The sequence below is a fragment of the Oncorhynchus kisutch genome, linkage group LG4 (assembly GCF_002021735.2).
Source record: "Oncorhynchus kisutch isolate 150728-3 linkage group LG4, Okis_V2, whole genome shotgun sequence".
Classification (NCBI taxonomy): Eukaryota; Metazoa; Chordata; class Actinopteri; order Salmoniformes; family Salmonidae; genus Oncorhynchus; species Oncorhynchus kisutch.
In genome coordinates, this window is record NC_034177.2 from 46,291,260 (window position 1) to 46,315,996 (window position 24,737).

Here is a 24,737-nt window from a genome sequence, read left to right on the forward strand (position 1 = left end):
GGGAGGCGTTTGGTGATCATGAAACTGACAGTTGAGAGAGAAGCCTCTTGTGTGCTCCTTCTTTACTTTATCTTGTAATATGCATTATTATTTTACCAACCTGACCAACTTATCTGCTTACATGGTCTAATGTGAAAAAAGGAGGAAAGCTTTCTTGCTGACCTATTTCAGGTTATTCTACCTCTACATTCTACCTCTACATCTACATTCTTTCCAATCATTTTCCAGTTTGTACCCTGGTCTTTGGTGGAAGTAGACCTCTTTGTAAGATTTGACAGGTCTTTTCTGAGCTTGTTATTGGCCTGAAACAATGTTGCCCCCAGCCTGGCTTAGGATGTGATGAGATTTAACACACTCTCAGGTTTGGAATGGGTCCCAGCTGGGTTTGGAATGCGTCCACTTGTCACTACTCTGGCCCGGAATGTTCACTCTCTCTTTGCCTTTTGCACAGGTGGGCATTAAATGTACATTGTCAATTTTGTAATTGACGTGTAAAATCCCAGATGTCAGTTGCATTAAGCCCCCACATCCACTTTAAGACCCCCCCCCCCTCTCGGTTTTACTCTCTCTGCCTCTCTTTCTCTCTCTCTACCTCTCTTTTACTCCCTCTACCTATTTCTCTCTCTACCTCTCTTTCTCTCTTTCTACCTCTTTCCAGCTCATTGACCATGCTTTGTGGTGAGGAGAACACACCACTTACTACTAATGTCATTTCCATCCAGCTGTTAATGGCTAACTGCCATGCTTGTTTTTCTTCAGTAAGACTCTGTGCTCTATACAATTGACCTGAGTTAGCAGCCTTTATTGCCAGGTTCTAGATCTGTATATGCTTTAGCCAACTCTTCTGACTGTCAGACTAACAACACGACAGAGAGGAGTTGGCTAAGAAAGCATAAACAGATCTCGAGCCAGGCTACAGTATTTACATAGTAGCATTGAATTATACGTTTCTCCCAAAAGTCAAATGAAGTTGCAGAATGTGGGTATGAAATAAAAACCGGGTACCTCACAGGTAGAAATGATATGGCTTTTCATCAAAGTAAACGCGTGGACATGGACGGAATGCGTATGAACAATTGCTAGGGCTCTTGTTTGCTCAAATCCTAGTGAGTGGTGAGTTCCATCCCATTCCTCCCAGGACACCGTCAGTCCCCCCCCCCTGGGAATGTGTCACAGACTGGGGTCCGAATCCCCTCCCTGCCCCCTGGTTGTGTTTTTAGATGGGAGGAATTCACAGACCACTGATTGCGCTGCCTGATTGAAGGTCGCCACTGGTTCGTGTGATGCAACTAATTACAGAAGAGGGCGGTGGTTATTTGAGAACCTTTTAAACCTTTTGAGGTTTTTTGGTTGCGTTTGTCTGTTCTTCAATGGACAGATTGTGGTATGTTTAGCCTGTCAGTGGTATTTCTTACCATGGATTATTAGGAATTATTTCAGAATGAGAGATTGCGTTCACTGTATTAGTGTCATTTAACGAAGGCCTACATTTATTTTTTGCAAATGAGACCCATTTTCTGTGTTGCAAGACTAGTCGCATGTCCCTTCAGGTATCATACGTCTTTGTTATTTTCAGCAGTAAAACAAGGAATGGTTCATGAATACCACAAGTATGTTTTCAAAGCCATGTGATGCGGTCAATCAGTTATTTCTTTCTTTAGTGTGCCTAGTGGATGTGAACATGGTCTAGTTTCTTTGACTCAAAAATCTTATTGAATCTGTTCCCACAGTCCCCCTCTGTCTTCTCACAGGTAATTGAATTAGGACATCTGGCCTGTTTCTTCTCCAGCCTTCTGAGCTTTTGCAGCAACACACCGTGTTATATAATTATGGTGGTAGGTTATTCACTGTAGGTGATAGTTCAGTCTTTGGTGCTAGCCTGTCATTACCAACAACCGTATAGGAAAGTTACAAGGGAAAACGTTACAATTTGAGATTCAATGGACAGCTCCAAAAACAGGGTGGGACATGTGGTGGTGGTGGTACATGTGGTGGTACATGTGATGATGGTGGTACATGTGGTGGTGGTGCATGTGGCGGGGGTACATGTGGTGATGGTGGTACATGCGGTGGTGGTGTACATGTTGTGGTGGTGGTGGTGGTGGTACATGTGGTGGTGGTGTATATGTTGTGGTGGTGGTGGTACATGTGGTGGTGGTACATGTGGTGGTGGTGTACATGTTGTGGTGGTGCTGGTGGTACATGTGGTGGTGGTGGTACATACTTTTGAGTTCTGCTTGGTGGAGGGGAAACTCACTGTTCAAGGCTCTCTTTGCCTTATTTCCCTCCAGTACAGTAAATTAGTAGCATGGCTTCAGTACCTAGATGTACCCCCTGGTTTACCTGTGCCTAGGGACATAGGGTAGCTTTCTGCCTTGGTGGAGAAACGTCCTTTGTTCTAGATGAGTAGGTATAGATGGGGGTTCGTATCTAAGAAAGGACCGTGTGTGTGTGTTTTGAAAGCTCTCTCAATGTGTGCAGAGTGAGAGGCTGTCAGCATGATCCTTTCTGCTCCAAATAATCCGCCACATTTGAGATAACCCGCAGCTAGGCCTAATGATTTAACTCCTATGTAATTCGTAGTTAAACATATCTTACAAGTTGATGAGCACTTGGAGCTTGGTGGTTTTTACTTTATTGACTGGAACTGGAATTATTGAATAGGGGGAGGGCTAGTTACTGTGCGCATGCTTGAGGAGAGGGGAAGAAAAAAACTCGGTTTGTTCAGTGGCGACAAGAAAAAAGGTGAGGCGCAAAACTATACTATAAGGAACCACACACAGTCCCACTGAGAGGACCCGCAACAGAAGAGGTGGAAATATCAACAAAAATGTTTATATTTCAAATTGCGACCATGCTATGTAAGTTAAATTCTTTTCAAATGTTTTCTTAAGAACGCATGGCCAACATTGAGTAAACTGAAAGAGCATAATAACGTTGCAAGTAATTCATAAAATACTGTATATTCCTATAAGGACAGTAGTTCTTATAAGGTTTGAATAGTAAACGCGTCATAATTTGATTAAACGTTATTGTGGAGTGGTTTGGCTTTTTTGTTTTACTGTGAACCATCTTGTTCTTGTTTTCAACTCCGCACGAGACATTTAAAGAACTTAGCGCATGTGACATTAATATAGGCTAAATCAAAGGTTCATAGGCTTGTGTTTTCAACGACAAAAACTGTTTTATTATGTAGACCTAGCATAGGGACACCATTCTGAGCACTTTAAGAGAGTGGGCTAATGTAGCCTATTCCTATACTTTCATTAGAGATATTTGATAATAAAACAACACTCAAACAACCCTGCCTGAATAAATTCCATTGTTCAAATCTGCCTCCTCTTTGCATAGCCGCAGGGACGTGCGTCCTTGCCCAGGTAGGCATACCCGAGTTCAGCGATGTATGCACGGAGGGGAGCTGCTACCCGGCTACCGGAGACCTTCTCATTGGCAGAGCACACCAGCTCTCCTCCAACTCCACATGTGGCCTCCAACGGCCCGAGCGGTTCTGTATCGTCAGTCATTTACAGGTAAATGTGTCTGGCACAATAAAGAAGGCATTTGAACTAGGTCCAATATGTTATTATAGGCCTATAAAAGTAATTAACTCTGGGCTTTTAATCATACTCATATTGTTATGACAAGTTGGCAACAGTTAAAACCTAATACAGTGAGACTCACGGTGGTGCTGTTATCAAAAGGCTCCGTTATTTGTTACAGTGGCACCAGCGCGTTATGTAAAGTTAGCCTGGCTTGTAGCTACCATATTCATCATAAGCAAGCTCTCTGATTTGTGGTGTCCACTCGGGCAGCAGATGGAGTCACTCATTCATGCCTGTAGTAGGGAGGGAGATAAGCAGTGGTGTAGTGGTGCCTGGAGAAGTGGGTATACTCATAAGCAGCATTGTTTCTTATTTTAAGGTTGAATAAATACTGTTACATTAGTTTGTGAGATAGCCTTAACTTTAGGCTATTTACTGGATTACAAAAGTCATATTGAATTGCATGTGGTTGAAAACGCAACCAAATATCAACAATTAAAGGAGAGGAATCTAATGCTTGAATAGTTCAATCTGAGCCTCTGCCTTATATTTAATAACTTATATTTTTGGTTGAGATGAACACATGAATCCAACATATCAGTTATTAATTTGTAGACATACTGGTATTAAAGCCAAACTGGCACAGTGGCTCAGATAGAACTACTCAAGCAGAAGAAAGCCTACATGTTCTTCAAATGTTGATATTTGGTTGCGTTGACAACCAAACACAATTCGATTTCCAGTTTGTTTACAAATGTATTATTGATATGTTAAATGAATAGGACCAAATCAAACCTTAAATGCACTTTTAAATAAAGTTGGATTTGATTTAGTCATATTATTTAACTTAAAATGTTGGTTGCGATGGAGACATGAATCCAACATATTAATTATTAACTTGAAGATTACATTTTAAATCAACCAAAGCTTGAAAACCAGGGGAGGCAGCCTAGTGGTTAGAGCGTTGGGCTAGTAACTGAAAGGTTGCTGGATCTTATCCCTGAGCTGACGAGGTAAAAATCTGTCCTTCTGCCCCTGAACAAGGCAGTTAACTCTCCGTTCCCCGGTAGGCCATCATTGTAAATAAGAATTTGTTCTTAACGGACTTGCCTGCTTAAATAAAGGTTCAATTGAAATAGGCCTATATGTATTGTCTATTTTTGAATTGAAAAAATAGCTGTTGATGACTTTGCAAATGCTATATAGGCCTAAATACAGTGCATTGCGAAAGTATTCGGCCCCCTTGAACTTTGCGACCTTTTGCCACATTTCAGGCTTCAAACATAAAGATATAAAACTGTATTTTTTTGTGAAGAATCAACAACAAGTGGGACACAATCATGAAGTGGAATGACATTTATTGGATATTTCAAACTTTTTTAACAAATCAAAAACTGAAAAATTGGGCGTGCAAAATTATTCAGCCCCTTTACTTTCAGTGCAGCAAACTCTCTCCAGAAGTTCAGTGAGGATCTCTGAATGATCCAATGTTGACCTAAATGACTAATGATGATAAATACAATCCACCTGTGTGTAATCAAGTCTCCGTATAAATGCACCTGCACTGTGATAGTCTCAGAGGTCCGTTAAAAGCACAGAGAGCATCATGAAGAACAAGGAACACACCAGGCCGGATTTGGATACAAAAAGATTTCCCAAGCTTTAAACATCCCAAGGAGCACTGTGCAAGCGATAATATTGAAATGGAAGGAGTATCAGACCAATGCAAATCTACCAAGACCTGGCCATCCCTCTAAACTTTCAGCTCATACAAGGAGAAGACTGATCAGAGATGCAGCCAAGAGGCCCATGATCACTCTGGATGAACTGCAGAGATCTACAGCTGAGGTGGGAGACTCTGTCCATAGGACAACAATCAGTCGTATATTGCACAAATCTGGCCTTTATGGAAGAGTGGCAAGAAGAAAGCCATTTCTTAAAGATATCCATAAAAAGTGTCGTTTAAAGTTTGCCACAAGCCACCTGGGAGACACACCAAACATGTGGAAGAAGGTGCTCTGGTCAGATGAAACCAAAATTGAACTTTTTGGCAACAATGCAAAACGTTATGTTTGGCGTAAAAGCAACACAGCTCATCACCCTGAACACAACATCCCCACTGTCAAATATGGTGGTGGCAGCATCATGGTTTGGGCCTGCTTTTCTTCAGCAGGGACAGGGAAGATGGTTAAAATTGATGGGAAGATGGATGGAGCCAAATACAGGACCATTCTGGAAGAAAACCTGATGGAGTCTGCAAAAGACCTGAGACTGGGACGGAGATTTGTCTTCCAACAAGACAATGATCCAAAACATAAAGCAAAATCTACAATGGAATGGTTCAAAAATAAACATATCCAGGTGTTAGAATGGCCAAGTCAAAGTCCAGACCTGAATCCAATCGAGAATCTGTGGAAAGAACTGAAAACTGCTGTTCACAAATGCTCTCCATCCAACCTCACTGAGCTCGAGCTGTTTTGCAAGGAGTAATGGGAAAAAATTTCAGTCTCTCGATGTGCAAAACTGATAGAGACATACCCCAAGCGACTTACAGCTGTAATCGCAGCAAAAGGTGGCGCTACAAAGTATTAACTTAAGGGGGCTGAATAATTTTGCACGCCCAATTTTTCAGTTTTTGATTTGTTAAAAAAGTTTGAAATATCCAATTAATGTCGTTCCACTTCATGATTGTGTCCCACTTGTTGTTGATTCTTCACAAAAAAATACTGTTTTATATCTTTATGTTTGAAGCCTGAAATGTGGCAAAAGGTCGCAAAGTTCAAGGGGGCCGAATACTTTCGCAAGGGACTGTAGATGATATGTCACTTATAAAGTATTATAAAGCATGGTTACATTTAATTTACTCTGTTAAAGGATCCGCCACTTTTTTTTTTTTTCCGCCTAAAATTGCATACCGAAATCTAACTGCCTGTAACTCAGTCCCTGAAACAAGGATAGGCAGATTCTTGGTACCATTTGAAAGGAAATACTTTGAAGTTTGTGGAAATGTGAAAGGAATGTAGGAGGACATAACACATTAGATCTGGTAAAAGATAATACAAAGAAAAACAAACCGTTCGTTAGCCATTCGTTTGTATTTTTTTGTACCATCTTCTTTGAAATACAAGAGAAAGGCCATAATCTATTATTACAGTTCAGGTGCAACGTTCAGGTGCAACGTTTAGACTGATCCAATGAACCATTGCATTTCTGTTCAAAATGTTGTATCAAGACTGCCCAAATGTGCATAATTTGTTTATTAATAACTTTTCATGTTCAAACTGTGCACTCTCCTCAAACAATATCATGGTAATATTTCACTGTAATAGCTACTGTAAATTGGACAGTGCAGTTGTATTAACAATAATTTAAGCTATATATATCAGATATGTCTATGTCCTGGGAAATGTTCTTGTTACCTACAACCTCATGCTGATCGCTATAGCCTACTTTATCTTAACCGTCCCTCGGAAGGGACACCGATCCCGAATAAGTTTTTAAACCTACCCTTTGGAATGACTTCGATAGCGACAGGAAATCTATTTACTTATTAAGAGATATGGATAATAAATTCATTCTAAAAATGGAAACGCTCTTGCCGTGGTCAATTCGGCATTCAGATGTTATAATAATCACCTTAAGGTTTACAGTCAATCCCTTGTCTGTTGGGGGTGGAATATATCAATGGTGTATATTCAAAATAATCCTTGTGCTTTTATTTTCAATACTTCCTTTCAGATATGTTTTCTTTAAACTCCTGCTTTCTCAATGTGAGCGTAGGAGTGGGAGAGATGTTTGGGAGTCGCACAACCCTCTGAGTTGTCTAGACCACTTCCTGCCTCAGGCACACAATCACTCTAGCAGCATTATTGAGGTTCCGACCAACAAAAGAGTTTTGGAACGTCTTCAACGACTTGAACGTGGCTGTGCTTTTGTTCTCACTTACATAAAAAAGACAGACCATACCTTGTTTGAGAAATCATCCTATTTTATCAGCTTTGTAGTTCTAAACCCGCATCGGTCTGTATTATATCCTCCTATATCCAATGTACTACTTGAGAATACTTTCATGACGTGCATCTGTTTAAAGTATGGTATGTCCTGAGCATGCTAACATTTTAAGATTGAAATCTAATCCAATACAATTTTTTATAATGTGTGTGACCACTGAAGCAGAGAGAAACCAGATTGTGATCCAACAGGATCCTAGAGAAGGTGGAGGTTCCATGTCTTATCAAACACATCTATATGTAGTGGAATTTAAATTCTAGTGTGTGCCTGTGGGCTCAATGTTTCATGGTCTGGATATATAGATGCTTTAGAATATTGTAAAGTTGTTTCTTCTCAAGTGAAGTGGTAAAAAGACGTTGGAAGGATATCTAGATGGTGCTGAATTTGTACCCTTAAAAGTGTGTGTATACATTCGCAAGCACACACACACACACACACACACACACACACACACACACACACACACACACACACACACACACACACACACACACACACACACACACACACACAACCACCACACACACTGTGTGTCTTCTGAACATCTGGTGGCCAAATGAAGCGTACATTGTCAGCAGCCTCAGATAAGCATTCGCTGATGAGGCCAGGGCAAGATAGGCTCCTATTTTGAAAGTTGTTAAGGGCCTATTTGGCGCAATCACTCATTTCAGCATCCGTATCTACTCTTGATAAAATAACTCATTTTCATTCACTTCTGTATGAATGGGCTTTGTTCCTTATCTGTCCCCGATTGGGAGAAATCCGCTTGGCATCACTGGCAGTCTCATCTCTCTCTCTTTCTCCCAACCCCCACGGTCTCTTCAGGATGAGAAGAAATGCTTTTTGTGTGACTCCACCGATGCCTACGTCAAAAGCGTGGTGAACACCACCACCGGCCACCGGGTGGAGAACGTCGTGACCACATTCGCCCCCAACCGCTTGAAAACCTGGTGGCAGTCAGAGAATGGTGAGTTCTCGTGGGGGGGGGGGGGGGGGGGGGGGGGCTAGCAGGCAGAGGGGTTCAATTAATGGTGACTCTCTCACTCCCGCCTCTTGGCATATTTTCACCCTCCAATCCCTTAGCTTTAATCAATGTGAGGGAAGACTTCAAAGAGAAAGCAGTAATGGCTGACCTGTCATAAACTTTGGAATAACAGGATGAACCCTTTGGGAATGATTAGCTAGGTGGCCGTTGGGATGACACACTGTGTACACCGTGTAATGGATGCTCGTAAGGAAGTTCTCACTTCTTACTAGGCTTGGGCGGTATACCGTATATACATTACAGTTTAAACTATTTTTTGTTGCAGTTTTTCAATACATTTCAATATTTGTGGCTACCTATTTAAATAAATACCTGCTGTCAACTTGTGCAGTACGTTAGGAGATAATGCAGATCGCATTGATCAGTTCACCTGTCACATTATTTTACATTATGAAGCCCACCGTATTTCCCCAGAACAGTTGAACGAGTCACGTGTTTGTTTGTAAATTGCACAATGGGAGAAGGCAGGAGCAGGTGAGTCCAGCTGACAGGGGTCGTGTTTTATATTGAAGGTCAACCGTGTTTTTTTTTGCTTCAATAGAGTGATCAGGAGCATGCAAGTATAGTTTTCCTTCACAGAAAATACATTAGTGCAACACATTAGGCAGAAAATAGCTTCATTTTCATCAGATGACAACAGAACTGCAATGCTATTTGGCTGGCAGCCACACAATTAAATGAGCTAACAATGAAAAAGCAAGGTATTTTTTGCAAAAACAATGCATGGCTAACATATTTCAAATGTTTATCAAAGAAGGAACATAGAAAGATATTTCTCACGTGTTTTTATATTTTTTTCTGCTTGAAAAGCGCGTAATTCTGCATTATCGCGACCCCTAAGTTTCACATGCTAGTTATCTAAGTACGTGGCTGAATTAATAAGGGGACGGGGCATCATATAGTGTTAGCTTTCTGCCGTGTTTGAGAAGTCAAAGCCCTTCGGATGAGGTATCTCTACTGCTGCCGCTGCTGTCTTGATGTCCTCTTCTCTGAGCACTTGGCCTTTAATGATTACTCAGAGGCCACGAGCATTGAAATCATCCACAACTTTTAATTGGCAGTGCGTTCAAAAAGGTAATTTCCCTATATTTGACATATATTTCCACGGCTATGAGGTTGAAATAACAGAGTGACATTTAGAGAATTAGGATAATACCAGGCGATATCAGTTAATAGACCAATAACTAATAACAAAGAGAGACGGTTACACATCCCTCCCATTAGGCTCCTCCAATTAGGTCCCTCACTCAGACGACTCCCATACAGTTCTTACAAAATTCTTGCTTGAGAAATAGCTTTTTGCAAAAAAAAAAAAAAAAGAGGCTTTTTGTTACTTTTTGAACATTTTCATTGAAAACAATCACAGGAAGGTAATTTTGACCCAGAAATGATTTGATATAGAAATAAAAACAGCTGCTTTGGACCTTTTTTTAAAAAGAAGAACATTTTTGATATCCCAAGTACACCTTGCCTTGAAAGAGTTAACTCCCAAAATAGGGCTGCAAGGATATTGGATCCAGAAAGTCATCTGATAGGACTTTGGGGAGGTTTTGGTGGAGGAATATAGCGGCCAACTCCACCGATGGGGGTTGGAAAAGAGGCAGGGAATTTTCATTCATAATCCAGACATTACCGTACTAGATCCGCTCCGACACTGGCAGTGTATGACCCAGACCAAAACACAACCTCTTACGTACATAAGCACAGAAAAGGTTTCCCCCAAACCCTCTGTAAAACTGACACTCAACAATCGTTACAAGAAAGCGTATTATTACTTCTTAGTTGCCTTATGTTGTTGTAATGCAAACATGATTTATAGTCCATTGGAATACGTGGTGGCTTGTTGTTGTCCTTGTTGCTCTTTTTGCTACTCATTAAACATAGCCGCTTGACATTAGTTTTACCAAAGAAATGGGGACATTTGGAACAGCTATGTTGTTATTTGCTGTTTAACTGCCCAGTGGTTATGCTTAAAACCCACCGCGTAATTTTGTGGCAAGGAAGATGGATGTCAGGAATCAGAAGGGCAGCCGTGAGATTGATATCATAGAATGGAACCAATCATGATTAGACTATGGAGGGAGAGAGGCGAAGAGTTAATGCAAGTGTTCCGGTCCAGAGGAAGCACTGGGAAGAGTGGATAAGTGCCGTGTAGTGTTAAGCATTCCAGATTGTGTTATGCTTGGCTCAAGTGGAACCCTGTAAACTCATTTTTTGGTTTTCCTTTCTCCTTCCTCTCTCCATCCGTTTCACCCTCTCTGACTTCACAACTTTTTGTAATTCTATCCTTCACTTGCCTTTTGACCCTTTCTATTTCCTGGCCCCTCTATCTCTCCCTCCCCTTTTCCATTTTTGGCCACCTCTTTTTTTAAATGTCGCTCTCTCCTTTTCCTCTCTGTCTCTTTTCCCCCCTCTTCCTCTTTTTCTCCGCAGGTCTTGAGAAAGTGACCATCCAGCTGAACTTGGAGGCGGAGTTTCATTTCACCCACCTCATCATGACCTTCAAGGTAACCAATGGAGATGCTGGGTCAGAGGGCTCGCTGTGGGGGAGCATGGGTAATGTGTAAGGGGATGCTGGCCTGCCTGTCTACTCAGGAGATTAGCACAAGACTTGGTCTGGGAAGTCTCCCTCCCCTCCCCCCACACACACACACACATATCCCTCAGCTGTGTGTGAGCCCGAGGAATGTGGAACAGACCTCCTTCCCGTCCGGGATTGTTCGCTCCACACAGATCTAGCCTGTATAACATTACTCACAATTGCAGCCTATTTATGCTGTGTGAAAGCACTTTTGAAATACAGCCAATATTGAACTCAACTGTGTCATCAATCCTGTGTGACAAATACACAAGTTCCAGTTATGGATGAATGTACTGTAACAGACATTCCCAATGGCTAGCATGTAAAGTAAAATGCCAGAATATGTCCCCTGTTGTTCACAGATCTTTCAACATCAACATGTCCACATAGTATGACTCAACTTTCATTGTAATTATGGTATTGTAGTATATCATTTTATTAGATAGTTCACACCTGTATTCTCTCATGGCGCGTCATCTTTGATTACAGCGAATTATGTTAGTTTAGAAAAAGTTTGCCATTTTCCAGATGTACTCCTGGTCAAATTGCTGGTCGTAACCTCAGTGTGAAGGTATATCATTAAAGTGCATAAGTATGGTTTCTTCTCCACGACAGACCTTCCGGCCTGCTGCTATGGTGATCGAGCGCTCGGCTGACTTTGGGAAGAACTGGCAGGTGTACCGCTACTTTGCATACGACTGCGCGGCGGCATACCCTGCCATATCCCCGGGGCCCATGCAGAAAGTGGATGACATCATCTGCGATTCGCATTACTCCGACATAGAGCCGTCGACAGAGGGAGAGGTGTGTGTTCCGAATTACTGAGTTTTGAGAGAGTCTAAATTCTATCAATGATAGGTTTATACACTGAGTTTACAAAACATTAAGAACACCTGCTCTTTCATTGACATAGACTGACCCGGTGACTCCAGGTGAAAGTGACAGGTAGCCTAGAGGTTAAGAGCTTTGGGCCAGTAACTGGAACGTCGCTAGTTCGAGTCCCTGAGCCGACTAGGTGAATAATATGTCTGTGGAATTGAGCAAGGCACTTAACCATAATTGCTCCTGTAAGTTGCCCTGGATAAGAGCATCCGCTGAATCACTCAAATGTAAATGTTATTGACGTTACATGTTAGATCCACTTCAATCAGTGTGGATGACGGTTGAAGAGACAGGTTAAAGAAGGATTATAAAAGTGCCTTTGAAAGGGGGTATGGTAGTAGGTGCCAGGCGCACCGGTTTGTGTCAAGAACTGCAAGAACTGCAATTTTTCACGCTCAACATTTTCCCGCGTGTATCAAGAATGGTCCACCAACCAAAGGACATCCAACTGACTTGACACAACTGCGGGAAGCATTGGAGTCAACATGGGCCAGCATCCCTGTGGAACACTTTCGACACCTTGTGAGGCCCATGCCCCGGCGCATTGAGGCTGTTCTGAGGAGGGTGGGGCGCAAATCAATAATAGGAAGGAGTTCTTAATGTTTTCTACACTCAGTGTATGTCAAGTCATTTGTTGGAGCTAAGTAATAACCAATCACATACACAACACAATGAAAGTCGAGTGTAATCGCAGTGACTGTCTCTGTAGGTCATCTTCCGAGTTTTGGATCCAGCTTTCCGTATTGAAGACCCCTACAGCCCCAGAATCCAAAGTAAATTCCAGTGACGACACGTGTACTTAATGGTTTATATCTGTTCTTTTGATCCTTCCCATTTTCTGGGGGGAAAATACCAGCTATGTGTTGCCTGTTAGCCAACTAGAACTGCAAAACACAATTATTACGCATAATGACCTCAGGGCTAACAATCTACAAGCTAACGGCTAACACATGTCTCCGAACGATTCAGACATGTTGAAGATCACCAACCTGAGGGTGAAGTTCACCAAGCTGCACACCCTGGGAGACAACCTGCTGGACTCCCGCATGGAGATCAAGGAGAAGTACTACTACGCCGTCTACGACATGGTGGTCCGGGGTAACTGCTTCTGCTACGGACACGCCTCCGAGTGCGCCCCCGTCGACGGGGCTGGGGCTGGGGATGGAGTGGAGGGCATGGTGAGTTCTCCCTGATAAGGTTGTTGTAGGTTTCATCAGGTCTCCTTATGTGTGGACGTTTGTGCACTTTGTGTGTGTGTGTGTGTTACCGTTTAAGAACAATTGTGTTTGTGTTGGTGAGAGCGTGTGGGTCGACAGCTGCGTGCGCTTGGGAGACTGTTTGTGTGTTTGCGGACAGCATGTGTCTTGTGTGTGTACGTGTTTGTCTGTGTGTGTATGCTCTGGAGAGAAAAAGGCAAACAATGCAGTTCCTGTTTAGTCTCTGCTACGGCCTGTCTGTCTGCGGAAAGGCTACTCTGCCTTTTGGTCACTTTTATTATACAGTCTATTCACCAGGAAAGAGGAAATGATCCCTATTCACTCTCCTCTTCCTCTCAGTCATTTTGCAGTGTTTTTCAAATGGATTCCCTCACATTAAAATGTCTTAAAAACCAAACTAGATACAGTAACACCTTGCCTGAGGAGGCCTAACATAAAAGCTACGTAACCCTGCCATAAGAGTGGCATAGTGGCTGTTATAGCGACACCAAACGTGGCACGTATCTGCTATTATCTTGAAGGTTTTATTATTTAATTGTTAGTTTGATCATTTTAACCGGATCCGAGTCAGTCTGTCTGTCAACTTATTGTCCTTTGTCTGCAGACCAGATGAGAACTAGCCAACACTGTAAACATGTCCCGCTGCCATCTGGAAGGGGAATACGCGGATAGAGCTGGTGGAAAAACAATATCTCCAGCAACTGTTCCTTTTGTCTGTCGTTTCCCTGCTTTTGCACTGATATCTCAGCTGTAATGGACCATAATGGCCAAGGGAAGCTGTTTCAAATACCACTGTTCCACCAGAGGCCTGGGTCTCTGCACAGTAGTTGATAGGTCCCTGAACTATACTATTAAACCCTGAATATGGCCTGTGAAATCATTTTAAGGTCGATGTCAATAGATCATTTGTGTTCGTGGTTTATGCACATGGATAAGATATGAAGTAATGGCATATTCACTGCTTTTAAGTGCTTAGTAAATGTCTAATCCAGTTGCTCGCCTCCATTTCTGAATGATATTCCTAAGGTGCATGGCCATTGTATGTGCAACCACAACACCATGGGGCTAAACTGTGAGAAGTGTCAGGACTTCTACCACGAGCTGCCCTGGAGACCAGCCAAGGGACGCAACACCAATGCCTGTAAAAGTATGCCACTTTACCCTAACATATCTTTTTTTTTACTAGAGGGAAATATTATAGCTTGTGGTCCCCTTATAATTGATCGCTCGTGATGACAGGCTGCAGTGTCTGCTCAGTCAGTTAACAACCGTCCAACTAGCTTTTCTATGAACACTGTGAATCAACGTTGTCTGCTTGCCTTCGTCTCTCTCTGCAGAGTGTAACTGTAACCAGCACTCAGGCTCGTGTCACTTCGACATGGCAGTTTACGTCTCTACGGGTAATGTGAGCGGCGGTGTGTGTGACGAGTGCCAGCACAACACCATGGGTCACAACTGTGAACAGTGCAAGCCTTTCTACTACCAGCACCCAGAGAGGGACATCCGTGACCCCAGCATCTGTGAACGTAGGTCTAGCCTCCAACTCCAACCCCCCTCCCCTCCACACCCCACCATCCAAACTAAGCCTTCACCTCTCTACCTCCAGCCATCCTTGTTACATTCTCCCCCGTTACTCCTCCACCTCTTGAACCTCTGTTTCTTCACCTCTGCCTCCATCCTTGTACGCTTCTCTGCCACTTTGCTCCACCCCCCTCCCCCCAATCTCATCCGTGACTCTGTATGTCTCTCTTTAGAAAATATAGATGAATCCCATTTTCCCTTCCTCCCGCCTGGATCTGCGATCTGGATCTTTGATCCTGCCTCTGTGACCTGGATCTGAGCGAGAACACCTGGGCTTTGAGGCTATGTCAGCCAAAGCAGTGTGGTCTTTTAATTCCAAACCACTGTATGGTGTAGAAGAGACCCCTCTCATGTGTCACCTCCCACCCTTTCATGGCTCTCTGGGTAGGCCGCTGGAGATGCATAACTGGCCTCAGCCTAGCATCTAGGGAGAACCTCATCGCAGTCTGCGTTGATGTGTGAATAATGGGCTTGTTAGGGTTTTCACATTTGTCTCCAGTGTTTGGAGTCCTGGTGTATGTGTGGTGTGTGAGAGAACTTCCATTATTCCTTTGTAAGACTTTTTTTTCCTACCCTTTTGTTTTAGGTTTGGTCATTTTGTTAGCCCGTAGATAGCTACAGTTAAGCACACAAATCATTGATGCAGATGTTCAAATAACCTTCAGAAGTTACAGTATATTCCCTTCATCAAGAGGAAAATATCAAATACCTCACATTGATATTGACCTCGACCATTTCTTTTTTCGGCCTGTTAGCTTGTCACCATTGCAGCGTTTCTACTCTACTAGTTCCATGCACAATACCCCATTTTACATCATAATTCCTAACTCAAATGTTCCTGATGATTCCCATCTCTCCGTAGCATGTAACTGTGATCCGGTGGGCTCCCTGAACGGCGGGATCTGTGACAGGATGACTGATGTGTCATCTGGACTGATCACTGGCCAGTGTCGCTGCAAACCCAATGTGGAGGGAGAACGCTGTGACCAGTGCCAGCAGGCCCACTATGGCCTGGGTGACCACCCTCTGGGCTGCCTGGGTAAAGACACACACACACACATTCACACACACGTCTTGGGTTTTTTCCCAAGTCCTTGCATAAGCTTTTTCAAGCTGTGTATTTCAGCATTTTATTGGAATAACTACTCTTGTTTTTCCCAGCCTGCACCTGTAATACCCTGGGGACAGTTCCTGGAGGGAGTCCGTGTCATACAGACTCAGGAGATTGTTTCTGCAAAAGCCTGGTCACAGGGAGAGACTGTGACCAGTGTATGGTAAGGAACCCTATTATGATTTACTTACTTTGTACACAACACTTTGTACTCAAAGTCAACTGTGCAAACTGAGAGACCAAAAAGTTAGCCCTGACACTATGTGAGAGTCAGTTGACTTACGATTACCAATGGCCACTAGCGCTTCACTAGCCAGCTAGTTACACATCTGCTACATACGTTCTGTAAGTGTTTTTTGGTGGCTCGGTTTAGTCGTCACCAGGGCTGTAAATCTTGTAAAGAGACTGGTACATCCGTCCACAGCTTGGAAACAGCTTTTGCAGTGAAACATAGTGGGAGGTCGTTAACAACATGTCATTAAAGGAGTGTTTTTAACAGTGTGTGTGTGTGTGTGTAACCTACAGCCTCAGCACTGGGGGCTCAGCAATGATATGGATGGCTGCAGACCATGTGACTGTGACCTGGGTGGAGCCCTCAATAACGAGTGAGTTCAAAGTTCACATCTCTAATTCTCTTATCTAAATGCCTGTCAGTTACCCAATTTACTTTACAAATTCTTCATACTTTCTTCTTTTGATCAGTGGTGTAAAGTACTTATGTAAAAATACTTTAGAGTACTACTTAAGTTGTTTTTTGGGTTATCTGTGCTTTACTTTACTATTTATATTTTGGAAAACTTTTACTTCGCTACATTTCTAATGAAAATTGTGTACTTTTTACTCCATACATTTTCCCTGACACACAAAAGTACTAGTTACATTTTGAATGCTTAGCAGGACAGGAAAATGGTCCACTACACACACTTATCAAGAGAACCTCCCTTGTCATCCCTACTGCTTCTGATCTGGTGGACTGAGTGTTGGAATGTGCCCCTGACTATCCGTTAAAAAGAAACTATAGAAAATGGTGCCGTCTGATTTGCTTACTTTTGATACTTAAGTATATTTTAACAATTAAATGTACTTTTGATACTTAAGTGTATTGAAAACCAAATACTTTTAGACTTTTACTAGTATTAAGTAGTATTTTACTGGGTGACTTTCACTTTTACTTGAGTCATTTTCTATTAAGGTATCTTTACTTTTACTCAAGTATGATAATTGTATACTTTTTCCACCACTGCTTTTGATACAGCCACAAAAGTCTTAAAATACCTTGATGTTGAAACTTTTAAACTTGGTCCTCTCTCTCTCTGACTCCAGCTGTTCTCAGGAGACTGGCCAGTGTGCGTGTAGAGAACACATGTTTGGCCGGCGCTGTGACCAGGTGGAGTCAGGCTTCTATTTCATTGCCCTGGACCACTACACCTACGAGGCCGAGGACGCCAAGTTTGGACCTGTGAGTTACCTACCTCATCACGTGATCATGGTGGATTCATGTCCACTACGCCTACTCACCTTTTGTCTTTCTCACCCTCTATTTTTCCCTCCCTCTCTTCTTCCTCCAGGGTTTGACAGTAGTGCAGAGACCTCGCCCGCAGGACCGTAGCCCCACCTGGACAGGGATAGGTTTTGTCAATGTTCCCGAGGGGGCCTACCTGGAGTTCTCCATTGACAACATCCCCCACTCCATGGAGTACGACGTCCTCATCCGCTATGAGCCTCAGGTCAGCCTCAGCACATATCACATATGACCCTCCACCTTCATGAGGTCATGTCCCTACCCTTGTTTACCTGTTTATGTCTATGTACCTGTTGTGTTGGCGTAGTTACCAGACCAGTGGGAGGAGGTGTTGATGACAGTGATGCGGCCCAGTTTGATTTCAGCAGACAGTCGCTGTGCCAACACCATGCCCGATGACGACAACCAGATGATATCCCTTCATCCCGGATCACGGTAAACACACACCTCCTCCTCTGTCTGTGTGTATGTGTTGGTGGAAGGGGGGACTGGTGGGTGACTGGTCAAATCAAATCAAATGGTATTGGTCACATACACATGGTTAGCAGATGGTATTGCGAGTGTAGCGAAAATGCTTGTGAGAGTGAGTGATGGCCTCTGTCTGTGTACTAGGTATACTCTGTGTATGCACCTTGGAGGTTCCCCTGGAGCACACTGGGAACACAGATTTCTTGTCTCCTCAGATACATGGTGCTCCCCAGACCAGTGTGTTTCGAGGAAGGGATGAACTACACTGTTCGTCTGAGCCTGCCCCTCTACTCTGCACTCAGTGACGTCCAGTCCCCATATACACTTATCGACTCGGTTAGTTCCCCCCCCACACACACACACACAACTCTGACTTTTCCTTAAAATACCCATCAATATCAATTGTAGATTTACGCTGAAATGTCAGCTACTCGGATTTCATATTAGGATTGAGCCTTTACTGACTCCATGCTAAATCTCATTCCATCTTCTGTATCTCTCTTCCTCGTTTGTAGATTGTGCTGATGCCCCACTGTAAGAACCTGGAGATCTTCACTGGTTCTGTGGGAGGTGACGTGGCCACCAACAGTGCCTGGGACACGTTCCAGCGTTACCGCTGTCTGGAGAACAGCCAGAGCGTAGTGAAGACCCCGTCCACAGACATCTGCCGTAACTTCATCTTCAGCGTATCTGCTCTGCTGCACCGGGGAGCTAAAGGTATGGGGACCGCACTCCCAACACTGAAGTATTCTTCAACATACTGGTATGCTCATGTATTTGTTTCTTAACTAAAGGTCTTTGTTAGGGTTGAATGACAGGAACCCGGTTACCGAGATTCACCACCCAAAACCACTCCCTTTTTCAACGGGATAAATAACTGCGAGAAACCGGTCAATTATAATGAATGTGTCTACGGCCCTCTCTCCGCTCTCTGCATGATCAGTCGTCAACACTCGGTGTGGGGAAACACAGCCCATCTCAGTATGGAGCGCGGTTCACTAGGCTCGTAGACCTATTCATCTCATCATGGTAACTTTGTTTCTTGTGACAGGTAGGCCTTACATTTGCTGCAGCGTAACCTACACTACAGTAATATAAAAGACTGAATGCCTGCCAGTTTACACATCTCCATCTGGATTTTGGGGGTCACCTTATTTTTTAAAATTGTAATTGTAATGTAATTTGTAAAAAATTGTTTTTAATTGCTGCTGCAGAGTTTTAAAACAGCCTACCGCTCAAAAATGGTTGCTTTAAATCAGTGCATGCGCAGGCACTCTCGCACAGTCTCTCAATTCCATTCAAATTGCAACCAAAATATATAATCCTGTTCAAGATTGATATAGGTATATGTGGTGCATTCAGAAAGTATTCAGACCCCTTGACTTTTTCCAAATTTTCTTACATTACAGCCTTAATCTAAAATGGATTAAATAAAAACTATTTTCCTCATCAATCTACACACAATACCCAATAATGTCAAAGCAAAACCAGGTTTTTAGACATTTTTGCAGATGTATTAAAAATAGAAAAACAGATACCTTATTTCCATAACTATTCAGACCCTTTGCTCTGAGATTCGAAATTGAGCTCAGGTTCGTCCTGTTTCCATTCATTATCCTTGAGATGTTTCTACAACTTGATTGGAGTCTCAATGTCCTTGAGTGGCCCAGCCAGAGCCCGGACTTGAACCCAATTGAACATCTCTGGAGAGACCTGAAAATAGCTGCGAGAAACTCCCCAAATACAAGCTTGTAGCGTCATACCCAAGAAGACTCGATGCTGTAATCGCTGCCAATGGTGCCTCAACAAATTACTGAGTAAAGGGTCTGAATACTTATGTAAATGTGATATTTCAGTTTTTTTTGTGGAAAAGGTCAAGGGGTCTGAGTACTCCCCGAAGGCACTGTATATTCTTAAAAAAAGACACTTCCGTTTTGGCGGGAAATAGCAGGTTAACCGGTAGAAAAGTGATTTATTCTCAGGATGGAACATTTGTAAAATACTTGGAAAATATTCAACTCTAGTTTTTGTCCTAAAGTTTGCATGTGGTGGACATTGTTTTGGAACGCCTGAATTTAATTCCAACGTTGACCTGCCACCTCTGTCTGGCAATCATCATCAGTCAATCTCCCCATAGACTGTCTACACTAAAAGCCTCGGTCTCTCCGCTAATACAGCAGCAGTTTCCATTCCTTTCTTTTCCTATCCCTTTATTTCATTTCCTGTCAATCCTCTGTCCTTCTGTACTCTATCCCCTCCGGTGTCTCTGGCATAGTGCAGTCATCTCCGGTTTCCGGCCCATGCCACTCATCAACAGTTACACTGCGTCTCTATCTCTCTATAATCTCCTCATGTATGGACCTGTAGCTTGATTATAGACCCTCTCGGATCCTGAAATGCCCGTAGAGGAACATTCTCAGCCCGCCGCAGCAGTGAATCTCCTTCCCTGTCAGACAGAGTGAGAACTGACAGGCTATAGCATATGCAGGTTTCCTGCTATCGTATCAACGTTTTCACACAGGTGGTCTGATTTAGAGTAGAAGAGTATGGCCTAATATAAAATAGAACCCAATTCTCTATCTTCGAGGTGAACTCTTCTCACTCATGGTTGGCAAAAAGTATAACAAAGCTATACTGTATATGACGGTACCTACTTTGCAGCATAATACTGTAATTAGATGTCTAGGTGAAGAAAAGCAATTGTTAGGATTGAAATAAGTGTGATATTCTTTGATTGGCTTTGTATTCGTTGTCTCTAGGAATGCTGCCAATATTATTTAAAATCCTCCCAGCTGTGGAAGTCACATTATCTTGTCATGTGTTGCCATGTGGATGTTGTTTGAGGTCCCACGTGGAGGTTGTTTGAGGTCCCACGTGGAGGTTGTTTGAGGTCCCACGTGGAGGTTGTTTGAGGTCCCACGGGGAGGTTGTTTGAGGTCCCACGGGGAGGTTGTTTGAGGTCCCACGGGGAGGTTGTTTGAGGTCCCACGTGGAGGTTGTTTGAGGTCCCACGTGGAGGTTGTTTGAGGTCCCACGTGGAGGTTGTTTGAGGTCCCATGTGGAGGTTGTTTGAGGTCTCCTGCACAGATGTAGTTTCTGCACATTGCTGCATGTCTTCACAAAGCCAATGTGGTTTCGTAGGTCCCGTTTAAGGCTTACCCCAGTCTTAGTAGATGATAAAGATCAGAACGTCTAAACCAGTCTTCAAGGTCTGTGTGCAATAATCTAGCCCACAGATCAGTTCACCTCCCTTAGATCTGAAGGTCCTCACGTTGCTGTGGTGTCCCCTTACTAAAGTTGGAATCCTTAGTTGCTACAGCCATGTTTGGACGTACATTAATGATATATATATATATATATATACCCATTGATTCTGGAAGGATAGAACTTCTAAATGCCTCATGAGCTTAGTTCAACTGTCGTACCCCATCAGAAGCCAAAATAGAAGCTTGTTTTACTCCAATGTTTGTAATGTGCTTGTAAAAGAAACACAATGTCCCACTGGGGAAAAAACTGGTTGAATCAACATTGTTTCCACATAATTTCAACCAAAAAAATTCAATGTGATGATGTTGAATCAATATGGAAAACAGATTGGATTTGCGAAAAGTCACCAATGCAAGGACATTTTGTCTTTTTCTCAACAAACTTTTAACTTTAATCTAATGATGTTTGTTGATTTCACACGGAATTCACATTAGTTGACAAACTCAACCAAAGGTAAATCAAAGCTAGACATTGAAATGACATCTGTGCCCAGTGGGTTATAGCCTCAAAACATGGTTACGACTATACGTTTTATATCATGGACGGTCAGTCTTTGCATCCATAGCACTGTTAATATATCTTTTTAAATTGGTTACATTTCACCAGGCCCATCTCTCTGCTTTTTACCAAACACAGACAGGGTGACTGCTTTGTTATTCGAGCTTTAAGCCACAGTGGTTTAGATGTGTTTCAGAAGTCCCAGGCGTGTTTTGATTTATGAGGACAGCATAGAGACTTCAGAGGACAGTGTTGAAGGAGTCCAGGCTTTGTCAGAGTCTGGCTCAGAGCATATCATTACCCGCTATCCAGGAAGAACCTTTGTGGATGTTTAGTTCATATAGGGACACAAAACTCACACTCTACGGTTGCACGTACTTAAGCTTGCGCGCGCACACACACACACACACACATTCCCATGCCTGCCTAAAATCCTCCTCCCCTGACACGACCTAGTGAATACCAGTTCATTCGTCTCTCTAATCCACTCATGGACTCACTGTCCTCTATGGAATGTCTGGTACCCCTCTCTCTCTTTCCACACGTCTGTTGAGAAGGATATGGTCCCTTTGTGAGCCTGTCAGTCTGATAGATAAAGAAGGTGTTGTTGATGAAATTCCCCAGTCGCCCTTAATGAAACAAACCTTTGTCAGTATGTCAAAGGCAATATATACTGAGGCAAATATATATTGAGACAAATGGTTAACCAGTGTTTTATGTACAGTCAGTACCTATACCATATTCAAAACTGTTTGGGTGAAATACCTTACTTGTGTATCCAGCAGCAACTATTGCCCCCATTTGAACAGATAATTCCAGATCGTGTGTTCAACTCACTTTTAAGCCCATTCCCTCACTTTGTCTTTAACGTTTCCTCCGGCCTCTGTTTTTCCAGCATGCCAGTGTGACCCGCAGGGCGCCCTCAGCACGGTGTGTGCCGCCAGCGGTGGGCAGTGCCAGTGTCGCCCCAACGTGGTAGGCAGGAACTGTGACAAGTGTGCCCCTGCCACCTTCCTGTTTGGACCCAGTGGCTGCAGACGTACGTTTGACTGAAGTGAAAAGGCTTTCCTGTCAGTGATGCATCATTACAGGCACTGAATCTGGTACTTATCACTCCCTTTGCCCACCTCCTCTCTCCCCCCCCCAGCCTGTGATTGCAATCCCCAGGGCTCGGAGGATGCGTTCTGCCACGAGGCTACAGGCCAGTGTGTGTGTATCCCCGGGGCATACAGTGGTCAGTGTGACCGCTGTCTGCCGGGTCACTGGGGCTTCCCCAACTGTCGCCTCTGCACCTGCAACGGTCACACAGAGCAGTGCGACCCCTACTCCGGAAAATGCCTGGGCTGCCGAGAACAGACCACTGGACACAACTGCGAGAGGTCAGCCAGGGGTCAATGTGGGTTGAGGAGTCAGGCGTCAATGGTTAAGGTGGCTCATTGGTGTATGGCTGGATGGGTAGGCATTAGAATTGGTCCTTAGAAGTCAGCCGGTTGCCTAAATCTCCCCGTAGCATGAAGCCACTTGACAACTTTGATTTGTTTTGTTGTTGTCTATAATAAAGACATGTATGTGAATGATAGTGTGATAGATACCACCTTTTGCCTTTTCCCTACAGGTGTCTGGATGGTTACTACGGCGACCCCGTCCTGGGTTCAGGGGACCATTGTCGGCTCTGTATGTGTCCGGATGGGCCTGGAAGCGGGCGACAGTTTGCCGGTGAATGTTACCGCGGTCTGGACTCCCCTTACCAGGTGTTCTGTGTCTGCAGCCCCGGGTACAGAGGTAGGCAGCCAATAACAACCACCTGCCAAGATTTATAGCGCACCTACAGTAGTAAACTAGCGAAGCATGGCAGGATTACTTATTATACTTGTTCCCTGCTTCCTATGTTCAGACTTGTTCCCTAGGAAGCAGAAGATTAGTATGCATTCATGTTGAAGCTTGGGGTAACTTTCCATGATGTCAGTGGAGGCTCCTCAGAGGAGGAAGGGGAGGACCATCCTCCTCAATGAATTTCATAATAATTTAAATTGTAAATCATGTAAAATGTTATCCTTTTTAGATAGATAAATCATATCACCAAATAACTTGATTAAAACACACTATTATGCAAAGAAGGTCTACAGTAGCCTCAACAGCACCCTTTAGGGTAGCACCATGGTGTAGCTGGAGGATAGCTAGTTTCCGTCCTCCTCTGGGTACATTGAATTCAGTACAAACCTAGGAGGCTCATGGTTCTCTCCCCTTCCATAGACTTACACAGTAACGTCCTCCAGCCTATCAGAGCTCTTGCAACATGAACTGTGACTTGTTGTCCCACCCAATCAAAGGATCAGAGAGTGAATCTAGTACTGAAAGCACAAGCTACAGTTAGCTAGGACTGCAGTGTATACAATGTGGTAAGTAGTTGAGAGAGAAAGACAATAGTTGAACAATTTTTAACAAATACATTTCTTTCAAAATGAAGGAGCAGCAAGAGAGAAATAGAGAGAGAAAGATACTATTTTTTTTTCCAGTTTCACTTACTTAGCTAGCAAATGCAGCTAGCTAGTTTAGCCTACTGAAACACCCTGCTCAAACAGAGGGATGCTATGTTAGCTAGCTGGCTATGACTTTCCAACACAACACTGGAACTCTTCCAAGTCAAGGTAATCTTTTGGTATTACTAATTTATTTCCACCGGGGCCGCCGGTGTAACTGCTTACTGACTGTTGTGCATTGCTGATGTGTTGTGCCAAGAGTGTGCAAAGCTGTCGTCAAGGCAAAGAAAGGGTTGGCCACTTTGAAGAATCTCAAATGTAAATATATTTTGATTTGTTTAACGCTTTTTTTGGTTACTACATGATTCCATGTGTTATTTATTAATAGTTTTGATGTCTTCACTATTATTCTACAATGTAGAAAAACCCTGGAATGAGTAGGTGTATCCAAACTTTTGACAGGTACTGTACATACATATACAATTGCATATACAGTTGATTTTCAGGACAAACTTAAAATTAATGATCAAGG

General features: G+C 43.2%; 1 protein-coding gene across 1 annotated transcript in view; it reads left to right on the top strand.

The window, feature by feature from the left end:
• Positions 1–2,627: 2,627 nt before the first annotated feature.
• The window catches only part of LOC109889600 (laminin subunit beta-1), a 36,134-nt gene continuing 14,024 nt past the window's right edge, over positions 2,628–24,737 (top strand). Inside the window, exons 1-20 of the mRNA XM_020481152.2 lie at positions 2,628–2,861; positions 3,352–3,530; positions 8,379–8,520; positions 11,032–11,105; positions 11,795–11,983; positions 12,771–12,834; positions 13,031–13,239; positions 14,305–14,425; positions 14,616–14,804; positions 15,722–15,898; positions 16,021–16,133; positions 16,496–16,575; positions 17,294–17,429; positions 17,539–17,697; positions 17,800–17,927; positions 18,176–18,296; positions 18,476–18,677; positions 22,621–22,764; positions 22,873–23,104; positions 23,341–23,507. Coding sequence (XP_020336741.2) covers positions 2,831–2,861; positions 3,352–3,530; positions 8,379–8,520; positions 11,032–11,105; positions 11,795–11,983; positions 12,771–12,834; positions 13,031–13,239; positions 14,305–14,425; positions 14,616–14,804; positions 15,722–15,898; positions 16,021–16,133; positions 16,496–16,575; positions 17,294–17,429; positions 17,539–17,697; positions 17,800–17,927; positions 18,176–18,296; positions 18,476–18,677; positions 22,621–22,764; positions 22,873–23,104; positions 23,341–23,507 — 2,857 coding nt within the window. The 5' untranslated portion in view covers positions 2,628–2,830. The remainder of the gene's footprint in view (positions 2,862–3,351; positions 3,531–8,378; positions 8,521–11,031; positions 11,106–11,794; positions 11,984–12,770; positions 12,835–13,030; positions 13,240–14,304; positions 14,426–14,615; positions 14,805–15,721; positions 15,899–16,020; positions 16,134–16,495; positions 16,576–17,293; positions 17,430–17,538; positions 17,698–17,799; positions 17,928–18,175; positions 18,297–18,475; positions 18,678–22,620; positions 22,765–22,872; positions 23,105–23,340; positions 23,508–24,737) is intronic.